General features: G+C 39.2%; 1 protein-coding gene across 3 annotated transcripts; it reads left to right on the top strand.

The window, feature by feature from the left end:
- The first annotated feature begins 1,333 nt into the window (after nucleotides 1-1,333).
- LOC143301493 (glycerol-3-phosphate phosphatase-like) lies at nucleotides 1,334-22,552 on the top strand. Of its 3 annotated transcripts, none has more exons than XM_076615808.1 (8): nucleotides 1,334-1,586; nucleotides 3,204-3,271; nucleotides 5,181-5,273; nucleotides 5,847-5,984; nucleotides 11,094-11,150; nucleotides 13,509-13,659; nucleotides 14,472-14,613; nucleotides 17,832-22,551. In XM_076615808.1, the coding sequence occupies exons 1-8, from the start codon at nucleotides 1,448-1,450 to the stop codon at nucleotides 18,028-18,030; spliced, it is 987 nt and encodes a 328-aa protein (XP_076471923.1). In that variant the 5' UTR covers nucleotides 1,334-1,447; the 3' UTR covers nucleotides 18,031-22,551. The 3 variants fall into 3 exon arrangements, with proteins under 3 accessions (XP_076471923.1, XP_076471925.1, XP_076471926.1); XM_076615810.1 differs by lacking the exon at nucleotides 1,334-1,586 and adding an exon at nucleotides 2,332-2,554 and having other exon boundaries at nucleotides 17,832-22,552; XM_076615811.1 differs by lacking the exon at nucleotides 1,334-1,586 and adding an exon at nucleotides 2,642-2,682 and having other exon boundaries at nucleotides 17,832-22,552.
- Nucleotides 22,553-22,571: the final 19 nt, after the last annotated feature.

Raw genomic sequence — 22,571 nt, 5'->3', positions numbered from 1 at the left:
CAGTTTAAGAAATATATCTTTATCTAAATAGGTAAATGTTCTCTTAATTATCCCTATCATCTGGTTGGCTTTATTTATTATATTCTGTATATGTATGTCAAAAGATAGTTTATTATCAAAAATTATGCCAAGGTCTTTCTCACTTTGACATTTTTCAATGTCCTGTGTGGTGTCTTCTATTGTCATATGGTATTTGTTTTCTGGATTTTTTCTTCCCATGTGCATTACCTTTACACTTTGATACGTTAAAATGTAGATTCCATCTATCAATCCAGTCTTGTAACTTATAAAGTCCTTTTGTAGTGTAGTATTATTTTGTGCTTTGCCATAAATTTTAGTATCATCAGCAAATATTTTGCATTTGCTTTCTATACTTTCAGGAAGGTCATTTATGTATATTGTAAATAGCACTGGGCCAAGTATGCTACCTTGTGGTATACCACTAACAACATTTTCATTCGTTGAAATTTTTTCTCCAATTCTAACTACCTGTGTTCTTTCTGACAAGAAGTTTTCTGTCCAGTTCAGTATACTTCCAGTAATACCATATGAAGCTAATTTTAATCAAGTTTTTGATGTGGTACCGAGTCAGATGCCTTTCTAAAGTCTAAATAAATTATGTCTACAGGTTTACCCATATCTATCATTTTGTGAGATCTTCAATTACTTCTAAGAGCTGTGTTGTACACGATCTTCTCTTTCTAAAACCATGTTGACAGTCTGCATACAGATTGTTTGTTGTCATGTGTGATACTATTGCATCCCTGATAGGCATGCAACTTTTTTCTACTGCCAATGGAGTGACTCTTAAGTCACAAATATTAACGTTTCTCCAAGGTCAGGAAAAATTGTCAAGGCCTCTTTAGTATACACACTTGCAAAGAATTTATTAAGTGTTTCTGCTTTTTCTATATCGTTTTCTGCTAAGCTTCCATCTTCTTTTTTCAGTACCCCTATTCCTGTACTAAGTTTCGTTTTTTCTTGCACATATTTCCAAAATATTTTAGGACTTTGCTTACATTTTTTGGCTAAATTTCTTTCATAATCTTTATTTATATATATATATATATATATATATATATATATATATATCTTTTTATGATTTTGGAGCATTTATTCCTTTCTTTGATGTAGCATAGATAGGAGTGACCTGGCTTAGTTCTTAAGAAACGTTTATACAATTTATATTTCTTTCTGATGATTCTCATTATTTTATTGTTCATCCATGAGGGTAAACGATCCCACAATCCATTACGCGTGATGTCATTCGCTCGTTTCATGCAGGACCGGATAAGTAGCACATCCGTTTTGTTAAATAAACTCCGTAGAATATCACAGCAAAAGAATTTCACACTCGTCATACCATGACCAAGCTATAAGTGCATCATTTCTAACTCATGGACAGAAGTGTCCGTTTTGCTGGTGTTTTCAGAACGTGGATGCAAGGATGTATTTTTTAGTGCCCTTGAAAGCTCTTATACGCCTTGGAGTTAGAAACAGTCGGAAAATGGCGTGCAAACTCTTGAACGAGTCGTCTGCAACAAAACTGTTGAATGACGCGGACAACTTTCTTTTTGATTGCGATGGTGAGGATATACAAGAGACATAAGAGGGTATGATACTTGTGTGTGCTTATTGATCGACCATTGAAATCGTGTCGCTTTCAGTCGGGTCACCGAAAATCAAATGTAACCATGCACCGAAAGTCACATATAATTTGACCCGTCCACTCTTCGATGTTGAAGTCAGAAATAAAATCTACCCAAATGGGAATACCTGTTTCTGACGAACTTGTCCACCACCTCCGATTCCTTCTGGAGACAGAATAATCAGCTGGTTAAACGCGGTCGCTTCCCTGGAAGAAGAAGAAAGGGATGCGTTTCTGGAGCATTCAATGCACCTATCAAGGGGCTTGGAGAAGAAGGGGGGAAACGCAAAGTGAAAGAGAAAATGTGACCCATGGGTCGGTTCGAAATCACCTGTCTTGCGACATGTGTGTGTCAGTGTACATTGACAACTTCATTCCGTGGCTGTGCAGCCACGAATAATTCATACCGCGATTGTGTGTGAAGGGCTCACAAATTCATTCCTGGATTGTGTGTGGATGGCTGATGCCTTAATTCCGTCTTTTCAAGTACGACTGAATCAAAAAACGTTGTCACCCTCGTCGTGCAGTTTCCTTTTCACACGGGCACGAACGAGCCCACACTTAATTCCGTCTGAAGAATCCGGCACACGGGATCTTTCAAATTAACACTTCTGTCAGATTTTCTGTTTCACTTTGCGTATCCTCCCCCCCCCCCCCCCCCAAATCATTACCGACCCCTTTGATGGGTGCATGGAATGCCCCCCAAAAGCATCCCATGTTAGACACCTTTCTAATCGGGCAAAGTTCGTTTCAAAATCCTCTACTATAGTTGACAAACTTATATATATCTGATTAACATTATTACCCGTTTTGGACTTTTTCACGTATGTTTTGTACTGCCGACGGATAAAAAAAAGTATATAAGAATGTCGAACCAGAGATGGTGGACAAGTTCGTCAGAAACAGGTATACCAATTTGGGTAGATTTTATTTCTAACTTCAACATCGAAGAGTCGATGCGATTGTAATTGATCTATGGATAAATCATGTACTTTTATGGAACATGATTTATAGACTGGATGTACATATGCCATGTATGTTTTGTGAAAGGAGTATTCTACCTGTCTCTTGTTTGGACTGTCAAAGACAAGTTGAGGCATGGAAGTTAACTGTATGATAGTTCACACACACACACACACACACACACACACACACACACACAGGGACATAATTGTGTGTGTGTGTGTGTGTGTGTTATGATTGTTGTGTCTGACAATGACCATGGAGGCAACTGGTTCCTAGTTTGAGAGTAAGTCATTCACATCAACAACAAAAAAACCCAAAAAACACAACTTTTAATGAATTCCCATTGAGAGCACAGGCGCACATGGAATACCTGCATGGTGTGTTTGCTCATCATTTTTGATAAGTCTTGATCAGTCGTCTATGAACAGAACATGATGAAACAAACATTAGGGCTTTGCTAAGGACACTTTGCATAGTCTGGTGACTGTTTGATTTAAAAACCTGTTTTGTTTTAGTTTTAAATGAACAAACAGAAACAAAAGAATAAGAAAACCAAAAAACATTGCTTATCTCTGAATAATATTTGCAGGTGTACTATGGGATGGACATGGGCCCATTCCAGGCAGTCTTGAAACTTTGAAAAAGCTGTTAGAAAAGGTGAGTTTATAATGGTGGTCATGTTCCAGCTAATTCAGGCAATTTAATTGGTTAAGAAGGCAAACAACAAATATCTCAAAATGAGCCCGGTTGGAAATTCTCCATGCAATAATGATTGAACATGGGGTATACAGTATACTGCAATATTATTACACCTTCCCCCTTTTCATGGACAGTTGCACTAAGGTAGGTAACTGTTACATTTTAAAGTCTTCAAAATAACCAAGGGGAGTAGAACACAATAGTTCATTTGTTGTATTGTTGTATTACTCATTTTGTCTTAACAGATTTCTCTGGGTGAAATTCGGGCTGCTCTCCCCAGGGAGAGCACGTGACTACACTGAGAGCACCACCCTTTTTTGTGTGTTTTTCCTGTGTGCAGTTGTATTTGTTTTTCCTATCATTATCCAAGTGGATTTTTCGACAGAATTTTGCCAGGGACAGCCCTTTTGTTGCCGAGGTTTTTTTTTACGTGTGCTAAGTGCATGCTGCACATGGGACCTCAGTTTATCATCTCATCCAAATGACTAGCATCCAGACCACCACTCAAGGTCTAGTGGAGGGGGAGAAAATATTGGCAACTGAGCCGTGATTCAAACCAGAACGCACAGATTCTCTCGCTCCTGGGCAGACGCGTTACCTGTAGGCCATCACTCCTGGCTAAAGTTGGGAACAGATTGTTACTTTGCGTAGCTACCATGTGAACTGCCCACTGCTGAACCAGAATTCACACCATCAGTATGAGTATATTTTCCAGAAGCTGGGATTTTACTTGTTCACACTGTCATGCTTGGGTTATTGCTTTGCTGTAAGGTAAGGTAAGGTCACATTGCAGCTGAAGCTTTCCTTATAGCTCTTTGTCACATAATCCGACAGCAAGTCAATCTCCAACTGCATATGTCTTTCACTGCTGAATCATGTTCAGCAAAGGCATAGAGAGAGCAAATAAAAGTTTCAACATTTCCTCCATCATCTTGAGATCTGTGGTGAAACACTGCTCTTTCATGAATGATGTTGACTTTTTGGATTGAAGTGCCTGTTGAACATTTCAGTGATGTCTTCAAACTTATGAATCGGTCCCATAAATCTTTATCTCCCTCTCCCATTGGATAGATCAGAGCACTTACGTGTACACTGAAGTTTTCATCAGTAAGTTTTTCAGCAATTCCATTAAGAAATCTGTCTCCACGTTGGCCACACTTCATGCCATCAGAAGTTGACATTGTCAGGCAATTTGAATGACATCTTTTTTTTAATCTTTTATTGAATTCCTGTGGGAGGAAGTTTCGTTGTAGCTGTCACTGTGTAATGGTAGTCCTATCGGAACGCATTTGGACATAAATGAAAACAAAAGACCTTGGCAATGTTAAATAGTGCTGTACAACTACAATATGACTGAACATGGTGCATATTGTCTGCTACAGCATTACAGATATGATATTTTGTTCTTTGGTCTCTTTTTCAGTTTTAACACCAACATCAGTCACTTGATAAAAAAAAAAAAATGTTGCTTGTGTGTGTGTTTGAGCAGAAATTTCAGTCAACTGGAATTAATCTTTGTCCACGAGGATGATACACAGCATCTTGTTTTGAGAACCTTGTACACACACACGCTCGCGCGTGCATGCACACATGCACACACACACACTTACACTCACACATACGTACACACACACTCACGCATACACACACACACACATACACACTCTCTCTCTCTCTCTCTCTCTCTCTCTCTCTCTCTCTCTCACATGTTGATATGCTCTAATTGTAAACCACACAGACACACATCGGCACATATGCACACTTCTGTACATGTACACAGTGTGTCTCTCTCTCTTTCTCTTAATCCTTTAATGTAGAATTACTATGATTTTTTTTTTCAGTGTTGATCTTCTGTTTCTCTTTCTAGGGTAAGAAAGTGTTCTACATAACCAACAACAGCTCCAGGACAAGGGAGCAGTATGTGGAAAAATGTCATCAATTTGGTTTTCCAGCCACAGTCGTAAGTGTACTTTATGAATCTTGTGCTTGTTACTCTCTTCCATTTGGAATGAACATGCAGGTTTAAGTAGTGTGAGTTAGTTGTGTAATCACCCTGTTTCTGTGTGTGTGTGTTAGTGTGTTAAATGTTACCAGAGAATAGATTGTGTTTTACATCAATATCAGTCACATAACAGTTCTGTATATATCCATTTCATTTTCTCAAGTTACAAGTACATGTATTTAGCTTGCTTGAAACAGGTAGTGCACTTTCTAAGATCCGACAAAACTAATTGGTATATCACATTGATATCAGTCACAAAACCGGTTTGTATCTCCATTCCGTATAGATAGCATTATCTTTTTTTGTATTTAACAGGTTTGAAAGAAGCAGGTGTGCGCATGCTGCATTTCTGAGAAAGGTCTGACATGATTATCAGGTTATGTCACATTAATGTCTTTTAAAATTATCAATCTGTCTATATATATATATAGAGAGAGAGAGAGAATCTTTGTATGTGTGTACATTTAGCACACTTGAATTGGAGGTTTACAAGTTGAGTTTCTAAGATCTGAAACACGAATGTGTTTCCAGGACAACATCTTGTGCACGGCCTACATAGCGGCTCTGTACCTGCACAACCAGAAGTTTCAAGACAAGGTGTTTCTTGTGGGCAATGATGGCATGGCTGCCGAGCTTGATGCTTTGGGGATCAGACACACCGGTACTGGGGTCAGTATCAGTTTTTGAGGAAAGTATGCTTTCCAGGTCTGTTTTGTGTTGTCAGAGTGAGAATTTATATATATTGTGTGTGAGTATTTATTTTGTACTTGGTTTTACCATTTAAGTCAGAATGAAATATGCTTACCACTAATAGCTAGATCTTTTGGAATGGAATAAAAGCAACAGTGGTAACTTTTCCTCATATGAGGCAGACAACATTTTTTGGTATCTACTATATTTTGGAGTCTGCATTTAGGTTATTTGGCAAAGTCTCTGTTCTTCCTCACATGCGTTCAAATTTTCATTGTTTTGCAGTATTTTCTCAGCCTTTAAACCAAGGCAACGAATTCCCTGATAAAAGTTCTGTTCTTGAAGCTTTTCCAGTGATGGCAGGTGAAATATTTGCACCAGTTTACACTACTAAAATATTTTTCAAGAAAGGGCAAAACAAATTAAGAAGCAGGAGGAGGTTCTTTTGAACAAAGAAGACTGATGAAATTGCGGGGAGAGGAAACATTTGATAGACAACCACAGCACCTATTGTCACATCTCATGACAATTCGAGTTATGCGTGCTTAGCCCCCTCCTTGTTCACCCACCCCATTCAGCTAGAGAGCAGTTTGGGTTGTGTTGATTGCACGTAATTTTCATGTCTCAGTGTTGGTTCAGGTTGTCACTGAACTGAGATCAGCTTCTTCTTCGCTGGGCAGTGAGAGGAATCGAGGCTTTTCGCCCGCGACTGTCATGGGATGCGGTCATGCTTGTCTTTGGTATGCTTCAGGGCTGTTCGCCCGTCTTGACGCTCTTCAGTGGGGATCAGTTTTCCTCCGAATGGTCATGTGCTTTTCACTCAGTGTTTCTGTGTTCTGTGTACTTCCAGCCTTCTGGTAGTTGTATCTTGTCTGGAAGGTAAGAGGAGACTGTAAAGACAGTCTAGCCGTGTGTTTGTCTGTTCGTCTTGTGTTCATGTCCATGAAAATAGAGAGAGAGAGAGAAGGGGGGTGAATGGTAGTTAGAATTAAGTATAGTATTTTTGCTGTTTATGTGCATTTTTAGTGTATGTACGTATTTTAAACATAAGTTTTATTAGAATGTGATCATATGATTATTTACATGTATTGAAAGGTTTCAGTCGTTAAAATCTAGATTAAGTTTTCCTTGTGAACCCCTTCAGTTGTTATTACTCTCTCTCTCTCTCTCTCTCTCTCTCTCTATATATATATATATATATATATATATATTGGGGGGGTGGGGGTGGGGTTTATAGTCAAATCAATCAATCAATCAAAAACACTTTATTAATCCACATGGAAATTACGTTGCGCAATCACAGGCTCGTTGTAAACACTAGCATAGAATTATCATGCGCAACATAAGAAGAGATTAAAAGTAGTCAAATAAGAATTTCCAATAGCTGGCGATAGACTAATCTCCCCTCCGCACACACACATACTCATGTTAAGACAATAGGGTATTGCACAACAATATTTACAAATGAAAACATCCAACAAAAAAAGGGTATATATTGCTAAAAATGACATGCGTGCGCACACACACACACACACACACAGACAGGCACACACACACATGCATACACACACACACACACACACACACACACACACATTAAGACCATAAGGTATTATACAAGAATACATTAATAAAAACATCAAGGGAATAAATCATATATATAAGTAAAATGCACACACACACACACACACACACACACACACATACATATGGATGTAGGCACGTATGCATGCACATAACATATGTAATGCCAATAAAATTAGTACATTAACATTAAGATACATGAAATCCAAGTAAAATAAGAAAATATTTAAAAATCACTTCCGATCACACACACGCAGAAATGCTTGCCCGTGCTCACCCGCTCAGTCCCACATGCACGCATGATGTCTGCTCCCATGCACTCGTCTGCAGGTGAAGTTCAGGTGTTGCTGTGGCGATAGGGCTTGGGGGGTGGGAGGGTTCACTCATGAGTTAGTGTGTTGGATGTTTTGATTGTGTGCGTGAATGGCTGTAGGGATGAATGAATGAATGTAGCGAGATGTTCTTGCGCATGGAGCTCTGAACCTACCACTTACGTCTGACCTTCTGTCATCATGTAGTGGGTGTCTTTCGTCAGTCAAAATTGTTATTAGTCTGTCAGTCAGTTTTCTATTGTGCATGTCGCTAAAGGTGTCTTGTCTTAAACCCACCACCCCACCGGCTTTCCTAATGACTTTTTCCAGCCTGTCTTTGTCATGTTTGGTCAAGTTTCCCCACCAGCACATGGCTCTATATGTTAAAACACTGCAGACAACATATATGTAAAACATTTGGAGCATCTGCTTGCATACATTAAAAGATTTCATTTTTCTAAGACAGTACATGCGACTGTTGCTCTTTTTAATGAGTGCAGTTGAGTTTTCATTCCAAGACAGCTTATTGTCGATTATCACATCAAGATATTTGTATGAGTCTACTTGTTCGACCACTTCATTTTTTGTGATGATTTCACTTAAACTTGATTTCTTTTTTCTGAAGTCAGTTACAAGCTCTTTCGTTTTGCCAACATTCAGTTCAAGGAAATTTTCTCCACACCAGTTCACAAACCTGTCAGTTTCTCTTCGGTAGTCAGCGTCATCGTCATCAGTAATAAGTCCCGTCAGTGCGGAATCATCTGCAAACTTAAGGAGTGGACACGAATTGGTCAGACTTCTGCATTCAGCCGTATACAAGGTAAAAAGAAAAGGCGAGAGTACTGTGCCTTGTGGTGCACCTGTGTTTGTGAAAGAAACAGTAGAATAAAATCATTTAATTTTACAAACTGAGGCCTTTTATTTTTAGTAAGATAGTCTAAAACCAATAAAATCATCAGAAAAGTGAGTCCCATGTGCATAAGCTTTTTTGCTAAGAGGAGTGGTTGAATTGTATTAAAAGCACTAGAAAAATCAAAGAACATGAGGCGGACACAGGTATTTGATTTGTCTAGGTGTTCAAGGATTTTGTTCAAGACAAAACGTATTGCATCATCTGTACATCTGTTCCTCCTGTATGCAAATTGCAAGGGATCTAAAAATGGTTTGACAGACTCCTGCAAGTAGACAAGTATCACTCTCTTAAAAACTTTCATCACAGCAGATGTCAGTGCTACTGAACGGAGGGCATTCATACATGAAACATGTGTTTTCTTGGGTACAGGTATAATGCAGGAAGTTTATGTAATACATAAACTAGGATATCCAGACTACCCCTTTATCCCTTTCCATCATGTATCTTTGCTTCTTGGGTGTGGCTTCGTAGTCAGCCTTTGAAACCTTATTAATTGAGCGTAGGACTTTCATATGTCAGTTCTTTCTGGAATCCCTTAACTGGTCAAAATTGCAATATTTTTGTCGTGTTGGGGAAGGGGGGTCAACCCGAACTTTTGTAAGATTTGGTTATTGACAAACTGTTGGCTAGGTATACTTGTGTATTGTTAATTTGAGGAGGGGAGGGGGCCAAGAGAGGATTCTGTCGGTGTATAATAGACGATACCCAGCGTTTTAGTGCATCTATCGTCGTCAACGTACTGTCTGTGTCTGTGTGTTTCATCTACGGCCTTTTTTTCCCTCCAGGAACGTTGGTTTATTTATTTTGTTGTTTATGACACCATCTGCCTCCGCTTGGAGGGAAGTGATCAGTTGTGATCAATTTAACTGGTGCCTTTTGTGTCATGTCTTGCATTGGTGGTTGATGGATTTATACTTCAGTGTTGTGCTTTGTTGTTTTGTTTGGTCTTTGTGATTATCTCTGTGTATTGGTTGTTTATAAATAATGTGCTGAATAAATATATGTAAACCTTTATTCTGTTATAGTCTGTGTTTGTGTCGCAGGGGTGTTAGTGCTGGGTTGGGCAGGGGGATTCTAGTCCACTCTCTTATAGAGCATGTCACCTATTGATATTGAAAGCTGAGCTTATGAAAGAGGGTTACTTTCTTCCAATATTTCTGTTTGTATATTTGAAACATTTATTGTTAGATTCATTCATAAGGTCAGGAGAGCCTTTTCACAGTTGGGAATGCACAAAATGTGGTGGAATTTTGTACTATTGTCGGTATGTATCTTGTACACATGTTGGTTGTTCAATAAGTTATGAGATGTGGCTCTCTGAGAATACCTACCAACAAGCAGACTTGTCCAGTTTCTCAGAATACCCTTGTTCTTCTCTTATACAATTGGTCATCCTCTCGAACCATTTGAAAAACACATGCGATCACGTTGACTCAGATGGTGGAAAGGACACCCTCAGAGGTCTGGAACTTCTTCCCCCACAACTGCTTGACAGAAAGGAACAGAAAGGACTCACTTGCCAGGTCTGGAGAATGAGTGACCAACTTCACTTCGGATGTGGCCAGAAAGTCAAGAGTTACATTGTCCTCAGTAACTGCTGATATGGTCGTCATCTTCAAGTGTCAGTCTTGCCACAAGTTGTAATTCTTTGCACCTCGTAAAAGCTGTGACCCTGGAAGGAGACTGTTTCCCTGAACATGTAGACAGACTTGAAAGGCATTCTTCCAGAGACAAGCCTTTTCAAAAGTCGTGCAGAATCATTGCATGAAAATCAAGTCTGCTCAGTTCAGTGTTCACTACAGAAGTGCAGTCACCCTGTCAGTACTTTTTTGCCTTGTGGTTTAAAATTCTTGAACATGCTAGACATTCTTGAAAATATGTGAGAATGCTATGATGAAAGTGGCAATTGTCATGACATAATAAATTCTTTCGTCACTTGATAAGTTGCTTGACATCTCAGAACTTATTGAAAAGACCCTGTACACTCACACAACACTCAGAGGTGTATGCATATGCATAGAATCATCAGTGATAAATATGATGAATGGTTATTGCACAAACTTCACACAAACCTGAATGGAAAAACAAAACAAAAAGACATCAGTTTCTTTCATATTGTATGTGTGTCATTGACTTCAGGCATATTTGTGTGAGTTTATTTGGACATATATTGTGATCAGGCAAGACCGATAAAGAATTACAAGTCCATGTTCTGGATTTCTGTTGGTTTTGTTTTCTGTGTGGTCATTTATTCTTTTTTGTTTTGTTTCTTGTTATTAGCCGGATCCTATTGTCGGGTCTTTGACAGAGTGGGTCAATATGGAATTTGACCCAGAGGTAAGTAATGCTGTTGTCTGATGAATATAATTTAACTTTCAAAGCAAAATTAAATGTAATAAGCATGGAACAAAAATGCAGTTGGATGTGTGTGTGCGTCCTCTTGGGGGGCTCACGGCGTTTCAGTTGTCTGTGTTTGTGTGTGTCTATGTGCAAACTTTGAAATATTCATTTTCTCTGGAAATGCTTAGTCTGTCAACACCAAATTTGGCTTAAAAGATTGGAAAAAATCAGTTCTTTCCACACATTCTAATTATAATGACAATGCACTTCTTCGTGTGGAAGAAAAACTTTCCAAAGAAGCCAAAACATATCCACAGACAGGTTTACTGTTACATTTTTTTGTTATTTCTTATTCACATAGCTTAGCCCTTTTATTTAACATATTGACACACTGATGGATAGCAGTCCTTTTTTTTTTTCTTTTTTAGTTCAAATAGGAACTTACTTTGTTTAGTATGGAAGTTACATTTCTGACTACATCTCTCTGGAGACTTACCTAATGTGACATTAATATGAATTTACTATTGTTTTTTTGTCGTTGTTGTTGTTTTAAACAGGTCTCTCTTCTTAGTCATTTCATTTTAAAATATGACATAAGGCATAGAAAGGCTTTTGCGTTTTACATTCAGTGTGAAGATCATTCACCATCTATATTTGTCCATGGGGTCTTTTTCAGAAAATACAACAAAAGCATAGACCTTAATTCAGTAGTCACGTGCAACTGTCCACGATTTTGTAAAATTGAAAGGAGGCCACTGAAGGTTCACTTACTGCTTAATGTCCATGACTGACCAAAATCAATAGATGTTCTTGCATTTACCAAGTTAGTTTCAGAGAATACTATGTTACACAAAGCTTGCATGTTTGAAGGGATTTTTGACTCACTTGTGTAAACAACGTGAGTCTGTGTTTTAACCCGGTGTTCGGTTGTCTGTGTGTGTGTGTGTGTCCGTGGTAAACTTTAACATTGACATTTTCTCTGCAAATACTTTGTCAGTTGACACCAAATTTGGCATAAAAATAGGAAAAATTTAGTTCTTTCCAGTCATCTTGTTTAAAACAATATTGCACCTCTGGGATGGGCACAAAAAAATTTAAAAAAAGAAGCCTAATTATATGCAAACTGCATTTACTGTTATATTTATATTTTTTGTATTATCTAAACTTGGCACTTTGACCTCTTATTCTGACACAACAACAAGAGGAGTCATTATTATCATTTTTTGTTCAAACAGGAACTTCTTTTGCTAAGCATGGAATTTTTATTTATTTTGCAAACGTTTTGGTGCAGATAGTAAAGAAGGGAAATTACTCTGTAATTAATGCCAGGGGACTTAATTTATCACAAGTGAGTCTTGAAGGCCTTGCCTCTCTTGTTTTTCTTGTGTCTGTATCTGTTTGGTGCAAAAGCTCCAAAAATCATTTTGTGAGATAGCTTGTTGCATGAGCTTCACAGATTCCAACAGTGAATTGCTGGTTTTTGGCCTTTGTTCAGTTGTTTTTGCTTTATGGCCTGCCAAAGTCAGAAAATTGTGATGTAGACAGTGAAAGTGTTAAACTTTGTCAGATATATATATTATGATCATAAAATAATGTGAATCTGATTGGTGTGGGCTGCTTAACATACAATGTTTCCAGCAAGCAGCTTACTGTTTGACAAACACTTGTTTCTGGTGGTGAGCTCAGGCATGTTCTGTTTTGTTGACTGTAAGCAGAAAACTCACCTGAGCCATGAAGGCTTTGCCTCGTTTTTTTTATCTATCTATTTGTTAATATTTATTTTTGGTTTTATGAGCAGGGTGCATGAAGTGTCAAGAGTAGGCGTTATCATTTTCAAAACCATCCCATTCCTCTTAGTGCTTCAAGACGTCCGACTCAAGTCACTATAAACTGTGCGTCTCATAAAATTGCTGACGACCACTGTTAATTCACAAGAATCATGTGTAGAAGAAATTTTAATTCTACATTTTCTGAGCAGCTACATCCATGTTCACCGTTGTTTATGAGTATCAGGGGAGTACATGCTGTTTATGTTCATGTTTCTGTAACCTGTTGACTTTGATATAAAAGGATATTGCATCATGTGTATTTGATTTTCTGCTTGTGAATACTCATGTAGGGGATTATGGCACCAGCAAGACTGCAGGTATGTTTGCTTGTGAGATTGAAAAAAATATTACAAAAAAAACCCAACCAATATCTGCCCTTGAACCACCAAGTGCTGATACTGGGATCAAACCCAGGACCTTCAGATTGAAGTGCTTTGTTCAAACCACTGAACTATTATGCCTGTCTTAGTCATTGGCCATCACAATTATCAGGTCTGTGAGTTGATGAGGTGTTCTCCTGATGCAGGTGAAGTGTGTACTGGTGGGTTTTGACCTAAACATCAATTACATGAAGATCATGAAAGCAGCCAGCTACCTGCAGAACCCTGACTGCCTCTTTCTGGGCACCAACGAGGATTCCTATCTGCCTGCGGTCAACTCCAAAACAAGAGTTCCAGGTACAGTACTGTGATTGTAGTTGTTGTCTTTTGTGTGTGTGAGGATGAAAACGTGTGTGTATGTGTGTTTGCCTGCAAGTACAGTTCAGTCTGTGGTCTGTTATCCCTGAAAACATAGTATGGCTGCCTACATTGCTGATCAGTCATACTTATAAAATCTGACTTGAACAATATACAAGTGAAGGTGAATGTTGCAGCCCACGATCATAGAATGAAGAAGTGGTCTCACCAATGGTACTGCTGCTACTACTACTACTACTGATGATTCAGATTTACATTCACATATCCCATGGAGGGAGCTCATATGGTTTATAATAAAACTGTTATACACATACATAAACATATACATGCATCAAGAACACCATATACAGAGAACTGTGTGCTCACAAATACGCAAACACACCCCACACGCACACGCACTACCAGCAAACATGCTGTTTTATGTTGAAGTGTTCAAACAGCTGATACTGTCTTAAAAATATATATTTGAAAAAACCCACAGCAGATAAATTGAAAATGATTTTTTTACTCAGAAGAAGTGATGCAGTGACGACATATGATAGCAGCATCTTGAGCAACACGATTTGATTCACTTGCTTTGTTGGACCTCTGCCCTTTGACCTGCCTGGTTTGAGTGGCCCTGCCAGTAGTATAAGCTCCCTCCACCAAATACGCAGGGGTCTCTGAAGCACACAACCTTCCCACCACAACAAGGTTGCAATCTTCTGGGCACCTGTTCACAGGTGGTTAAAAATGGAGATGATTTGATTTGATCCTGTTTAGATAATACTTTGCTTTTTTTTTTTTTTAAGGTACGGGGACGATAGTTAAGGCAGTGAGCGTCCCCGCAGAAAGGGAACCCATCATTGTAGGCAAACCTTCACCGTCCATGTTTGAAGAGCTTCGCAAGCTGCACAACCTGGAACCATCCCGCTGCGTCATGGTGGGAGACAGGTCAGTCAGATCTTTTTTTTCCTTTGGTTTTTTTTTTTGTTTTTTTTTTTTTTTTTTTTCAACTGTGTCAGTGGCATTACTCCCACACAGCTCATTCCCAAATACACTGCCAGACCTGGGTTTGTCTGTCGCAGTCCCCGTGTTGGCAGTCCACTGGGAACCATCAATGTTAGGTTGCCAGGAGGGCACACACCAGAGGAGACCCTGCACTGCTGCTGATTCATTTTAGTGGTGTTTAGTAGTGCCATTTCTGATTTTGGACACCACCTGCTGAGTCCCCTACTAACAACAGTAATGGTCTAGTCATGGAGACAGACTGAGTGAGCGTCCCCCACAGAGTGGAAACCGCCACCATGTCCAATAACAGTCCCCTTTGAATATGCCCACACTGAAGACCTTGACAGGACTCAAACCAAAAATGAAAGTGGAGGGGTATCAAAACTGAGGTCACCATGAGAGCAGAGCATGAAAGTCCACATAATTTGGGACTTTTTTATATTGATGATGAAGAAAGAGGAGGAGGAGGAGGACAATGATGATGCTGCTGTTATGGAGGTCCATTTGGGTATGGAACTACGTGAGAAGGCTGTAGTCTACACTTCCTTTCATAATGATATATCGGCGTTAACCAGTCTTGAGAGATACAGACACTTGCAGTGTTGGTCAGAAAATTAGAGCACCACACCCAAAGACACATCTGTGAAGTGGATGATACTGGACTGTGTGGCCCCAGTCTTCCCATTTAAGCCCATGGCATAGTCAGCTCTGGGTAGGAGCCGGCCACGGGCCAAAGAAAACCCACCTCTGTTGGGAATCAAACCTGCATCCTCCCAGCCATCAGTCCGCAGCAGCTGCTGGTAGGTCTTTTTTTTTCTTTTTTTTTTTCATTCTATCCATTGGAAATAATGAAGAAAAAATTAAAAGAAATTACATTATGATTTGCCCTTCTGAAGGAAATATTGGGCTAGCAAGGAACTGACTTTTGAATCTGTCTGTCAGTACAAGTAATCAGAGATGAGATTTTTCCATAAATTTGTGAAATCAGTAAATCTGAGAGCCCCAGAGATTAATCCTGAGTTTTAATGTCAATCGGTAGAGAAAAACAAGGGGAGTGATAGGTCCATTCTCTCGTTGATCTGACTCGCACATTGGTCCATGTTCCCAAACGGTTTGGATTCTGACTTGTTTCAAAATGTGGTGAACTGTATGCTTGAGGGAACCAGTTTGAAAACGCCACTCAACACCACACATTTCTTCACTTTGCGCACATGGATTTGAATCTGAATCTAAATTGAATACACTCAAAAATGATAAAGCTCTTCAGTCTGTATTCTCCAGTTATGGACCCTTTAGTAAAGAGGCTTTGAGAAGAGAGTAATTTGTCAGTCCGCCTTATTTGGACAAGTTTCCAAACCGTGGCAGTTGATTGATGTCAAGTTGGCAGTTGTCAAAATGTCTTTCATGACAGGTGAACTCTCTGTAGCATGTATTGAAACCACTGTGAAAAACAAACACCACACACACATGTACACAGACGCACACACACTCACCCGCAGACACATACATACATACACAGATAAACACCTCACACGCACACACATACACAGATATGCATGCATGCAACTAAAAACTTTGATGCATTTGACGTCAGTGTTTTTTGTTGTTGTTTTTTGTGTGTGCTGAAATTACATCATGGATGACGCAGCAATAGACTTTCTGACTGCATATAGTACAGGTTGTTTAGGTCTGAGGTCTGTTGCCAGTGCACCAAAGATTCATCTGTATTGTGTGCATGCAGTATTATGTCTTGTTCAAAAATGTGTGCTGTCTATCATTTGGACGTCTGTACATGTCTATCTTGATAGCTGTTCCCTGTTTTTGCATGGCTGTATTTCTGTGTTGTGTGATGTCATTCCTCCGGCTCTCCACCTTTTCTGTAACAGTGTTTGCGTGTGTGTGTATGCATGTGTTTGGTTAGTCATGAGTTGAAAGAATGGGACTCGCGCGCACATACACACACACACACACATACACAAATACACATTCTCTCTCTCTTTCTCGTTCTTGAAGTTTGAATTGAAAACACACACACATTTCGCACAGAGTTGCTTAGAAAGGAAAACATATGCAAACACACATACACACACACACACGCACTTTCTGTCTTACATAGATGCACGTTCACATGCACACAAACCTGCGCACGCACACACACTCACACAGAGCTAAATAACACACACACACGCACGCACTTAGAGTTGCATTGAAAAAAAAATATATATCCTTTTAAGTACTTGTTTTAGATGGAATTTTCTATTTTTGATAGCAGGCAAGCCTTCCAAATGCCTTTTTAACCATATTTCTTACTCAGTTTCAAACTATACCCCACCAGTCAGACACACTTTTCACATGCTATTCTTTCAATAGGCATTCAGTTTAAGGCGGCTTCTCCCCCTTGCCCTGCCAGATGCATCATCCAGTGCAGTGCTTAGCTCACCACCACCCCCTTCCCTCCCTGGTTTCAGTAAATTTCAAAATTTTAGAATCTCATCTCTGAAATAATGGAGCAAGAGAGAAAAAAGTGTTTGGATTCTACCTGCCAGTGGGGATAATGGGGCTAGTAAGGACGTGAGAAATTTGATGTCCAGTGTACAGTCTGTTACTACATGCAAGGCACTTCAGACTATTTGACACACCCATGGATGATTTTAACAATACGGAAGGTACACATCAAACTGATAAATGAGAAATCGAGCATTGATGGGTCGATTGCTGTCCCTGCCTTAGCCACAGCCACAGCCACAGCATGTATGCACATTCAGTCAAAGTCAACATGGAAACGCTGTTGTCATCATTGGACCTCTCTTCACCTGTTTTGTCATCTGTTGGCTTGTCTGATCTCCACCTTTTTGACTGTCCCCACTCCCCGTAGTGTGTTGTTTGTGTGAATGTCAGTTGTTTGTGAGCTGTTTTTATTTATTCTGATTGATGAAGTTTCATTTCTTTTCTTCTTTTTTTCACTGTCACAAAAGTCATACTATTCTGAGATTTTTAACCATACATTAGACACACTATAGGCACATGGGATGAGGGTTGGGTGTGGCGGGTTATCACTTTATAGTCTGTGAGCTATGGTACTCTACCCTTGTATGGGAATCTAATTTAAGCACCAGGATGATCCCATCTTTCTAACTTGATCCATTACTGGTTTCTTGCAGAATAGCCACCGACATTGGTCTGGCCAAGGCTTGTGGCCTGAAGTCGCTGCTAGTGTTGTCTGGCGTCACTTCAGAGGCAGAGGTTCTTCGAGATTGCGGGGAACAGAATGGAGAGGCAGGGAAAGGAGGCAGCCAGAATGGTCCGATGATTCCTGACTACTACACATCCTGCTTGGGAGATCTTGGCAAATTTATATGAGAACTGTTAGCAGAAATATATATATATATATATATATATGTATATATATATATATATAAGTATATATTCATATATCAGTGTTGGTAGAACATTGTTTTTGTGCTACAGTTGTAATATTCCTTTTCTATTTACTTTGACATGTAGACAGCGTTTCAGTTTTTGACAGTGTTATTTGGGATAAAGCGTATTTGGATGAACAGCGTTTCAGTTTTTGACGGTGTGCATAATGGGACTTTACTTGCTATACCCTCTACTGATTGTGAATTTACATACATGTGAACAAATGCAGGCGTCCGAACGCATGCTTGTGTGTGCTCACTTGTACGCACATACATGCATGCATACACACACAGAGCACACAAACACAAACCAAAAGATACATATACACATGAAAATATATGCACACACAATAATCAGATCCAATGCATTATGACATAAAAATAATAGTCTGCGAGAAGGGTCAGTATGAGACCTTTGTTTAAAAATAATAGTCTGCAAGAAGGGTCAGTATGAGACCATTGTTATTTACCATGATGTTTAACGTCACCAGGGTTGATGGCTTTTGTTACAAGTCACTTACTGCTGAAATCTCTTTTGCATTTATTGGCCAGGTCTTCATGTTTGAAATTGCTGGTGTTCCACTTTTGGTTGTTGATCCAGATAGCTTTCCTGTCAGGTGTGTGTGTCCTCTAACTGAATGTGCATGTGCATTCAAACACACATAGTTGTGCATGTCTGTATGGTGTACATCTCCCCCCCCCTCCTCCCCCCACAATCCCCCCCGCCCTCCAGATGTATCGAGTGCTGTTGTGTGAAGTTCATACCTGAAGGAGGGAAGGGCTGGGAGGGGGAAACATATTTTGTATTTTGAAGTCCTTTCCTTGATGTAACTTTGTGATAATATATAAACAGTTTATATGAAAATAAAAGATGCTTTTTGTGCACACATTTGCTTTTTGAGGCTTGTTAACGTATAGTGTATGTATGAAATAAGATTTGGACTGCTGTGATACAACTTAAACTGTATCTATGAAATAGGACTTGGACTGCTGTGATAATAATTAGTTTATACATTTTATTACCCCTGAAAACGGAGTATGGCTGCCTAAATGGCGGGGTAAAAATGGTCCTACTCGTAAAAGCCCACTTGTGTACATACGAATGAAGTGGTTTGCAGCCCATGAACGAAGAAGAAGAAGAAGAAACATTTTATTATACTTGGCTGTTTTATTTTTTGCCGTGGTGTTCAAATGTCCTGTGCTTTACAGTTTCCTGATAACACACAGCTGGGGGTCTGTTACACACACACTCAGAAAGGACTCACAGATTCTCATTTAGACTGACAGTCCTGAAGGGGTCCATGAGACTTGTACTCGTTTCCAGTTCTGGATTTCGAATCGTGCGTATTGCCGATTTGTGTAATCCAAACTTGTGTTAGTTTTGTTTTCTGGTTTTGTTGGTGGGTTTTTGTGTTTTTTTTGGTTTGCTTTTTTTTTTTTTCTTATCCCCAAAACTAAAATCCTGGAATCAGATACTAGTACAAATTTAAATTTCTTGATATGAGACCTCCATCTTCATTGGCTCTCACAGTTATGATGAAAGCACTCAGACAGTTTTTACGAAAATGTCACTACTAGTACCATGTGATAGCAGAAGTTTCCAGGATTCACCCCCATTGAACAACGAATCCTTTACCTTGAACAACTTGATCTCAAGGGCAGTTGCTGATGGGTTGTTGAATTGCCCACGACAGCAGCCCAACCCGAATCTGTTGACTTGAGACTAATTCAGAGTGGGAACTGAATGATGTGAAGGATTAGTGAGCAATTTGATAGTAAGGTAGAAGTGAAAATAACATGGGTGGTTGGGGGAAGGGGGTTGAGATGGGGTACCTGAAAGAAGGGGAGAGAGAGAGAGAAAGAAGATAGTTTTTAGCCCATAATTTGGGAATGATGCTGAGAAACAAACGGATCAGTTGAACTGAATACCCATGGCAAAATTTGACATGGCAGCATTATCAACATGCAGTGAACTGCTGCCTGTCTGCTTACTGTAGTGTATGTTCTTACTGAATGAAGACTACAATATATTCATGCAAAATTGTATTTCATATCTGCCAGTTTTGCAAAAGGCTTTGCTGACTAGTGTGTCATTTACCATCAGTAGGGGTTCCTTTAGCTACTAACACACTTCTTCACCTCCCATTTCTTGTGAACATTCCCTCTTCTTTCCTTGCAGGAAATCAAATACACTTGCAGGTTGGAAAGGAAGAGAGAAAAAAAGAAGAAATATGGTGACACTGCACAGTTTTGATGCACTCTTCCCAGGCAGAGCAGCCCAAATTTCACAGAGAAATCTGTTGTGACACAATATAATACAATACCTTTTTTGTTTAGTTATTATATATTTTTAAATGATAGCATTCAAATGTGAAAACTGATAATTAACAAACAAAAAAATCCTCCTCACTGAACATGGTTATTGATTATAATATTCTGCATGCACAAGCAGTACTGACTGTGCCCATTGCAAGATACTGGCCAACAAACAGTCCCCAAACTGTCCCCAAATAACTGTGGACAATTTTCAGGCTGACAACTACAGCAGTCTGTTATATCTTCAGCTTTATTTTGTTGTAAATTGTCTATTGTCAGGGTGTTGTTTTTTTTTAATTTCTTGCTGTTGAGATGCCTGTCACATACTTTCAGTGGACTTGTATCAGAATAGTGCCTTGTATAAGATTTCCTTGTTCTCCTGTTAATCTATAACTTGGTGCATTGTGACACTTGAAATAATATACTGTTGAAATCAACTACGTTAGTGAATTATTTCTTTCTCGCCCTTTCTGGATAAGATGAAACGTGAACATTTTGGTGATGACAAATAGGTAGTTGGTTCCAGAATGATCATGTCATGGCAGCTGTAAGCTAGGAACCAAGCACTGCATTCTTTGTGACGTATTTAGCACCGTTTTTGAATCAGCTTAGCTGTCAGTTGTATGAACTGACCAGTTCATGCATCTGATGAGTCTGCAGAAGTTTAGTTTGGTCTCCATCACTGATGTTTCTTCAACTGTTAGTCTACTGCTGTATCTGGAAAATGCCAGAATTCTGGTGCTGCACAGATCCCTCAACTGATTCCAAGGTCTTCACTTAGTATCATGCCTAGATTGGTGACTGACATCACCACTGATGAGTACTTTAAGGTCATGGTTTTTCTCCCCCTCTCCCTCTCACACATGCAGACTTGAGAGAGAGAGAAACACTGAGAGTTGTCATCATTTATTGTAAGCTTCAGTGAGTGTATATTTTCACACAAGTTTCATTGTTTTTTTTAGGTCTCCATGGAGCAGAGATAAAGGGAAAAAAACCTTAGCTTTCAGGACATCACAAAACCTTACCGAACAAGCATTTAGCATTCAGTTAAATGGCATCCACCTTGTTTCCACTGCATAGTTCAGTCAAAAAAGGAAGTTCATGTCACAAGTCAAATTATAACCATGAAACAAATATGTCAAAGACGTAAGTCTGATGTTTAAAGTATTACAAACCCTCCATACTTGGTCTCTTGGGCTGGGCTGCTTTAGCGATCTTTGCAGCACGAAGTTTGCTTAGAGTTTAAAATATTTCTAAGCCTGTGGAATTAGCACTGATTTAGGAAAACCTGAACACTAAGCAAACACAGCACTGCAAAGATCCCTCATGCAACCCACCCCCAGTCGCGCCATTCCATCCCAGCTGCCTGTGACAGAGAATTAGCCACCAGAAAAGTTCAAATACTGTGCAATCTCATGAGACTCTTGTTGGTGTCATCTAAAAATGTTACACTGTACCATCATGGCCTATGATTTTGATGCAAAATGAAACTATGGCAAGCTAGTTTGTGAGCACCAAATCATTAAATAAACAATGATTTGGGGCTCCTCTGGTCTTGTTCATTTGGCTCGCATGACTTTAAGTAATGCTGAGTGTTTGGCGAAGTCAGTCGAAATGCCCTTGAACAATCAAGTACATATACCTCCCCTCAGTGAAAAAAATTAGGCCTGCCACATTGATGAATGTGCCAGAAAGACTTTCAACAATCACAAGAAGGAAGAGGGTTGAGGGAGGGAGGGGGACAGAAAAAAAGGCTCTTGACAGATTAATAACTAACACTTATGGCAAAGTTCACTGCTAATACATCTCTGTTCATCAATTATATGGTAACTCACTGTATTGAAACAAAGAAGAAAACGACGCAGATAGATGGTTGGTGTCTTTTTCTTTTTTCTATATATTTTTCTTTGTATCTGACAAGCAGCAATGATAAGCTGTTTTCTGACAGATGGAGACAAAATATAATGATAAAAAAAAGGGATCATGAGCTTCCTGTGAAAACCAGACATTTCACTCCATGTTTTTCTTGCAGAGCAACTCTTTTGAAAGAAAAAAAAAAAAAGAAGAAGAAAGTAATAAACCCTGACAAATCGAAACATTGTAAACAGTGGCGGTCAAAGTATGGTCAATATCAGTATGACTAAAAAGAAAGAAATAAAAAAAACA

This window comes from Babylonia areolata, chromosome 27 (assembly GCF_041734735.1).
Source record: "Babylonia areolata isolate BAREFJ2019XMU chromosome 27, ASM4173473v1, whole genome shotgun sequence".
NCBI classification, from domain to species: domain Eukaryota; kingdom Metazoa; phylum Mollusca; class Gastropoda; order Neogastropoda; family Buccinidae; genus Babylonia; species Babylonia areolata.
Note: the sequence above shows the minus strand (reverse complement) of the source record. Positions and strands in the feature narration are given on the sequence as shown.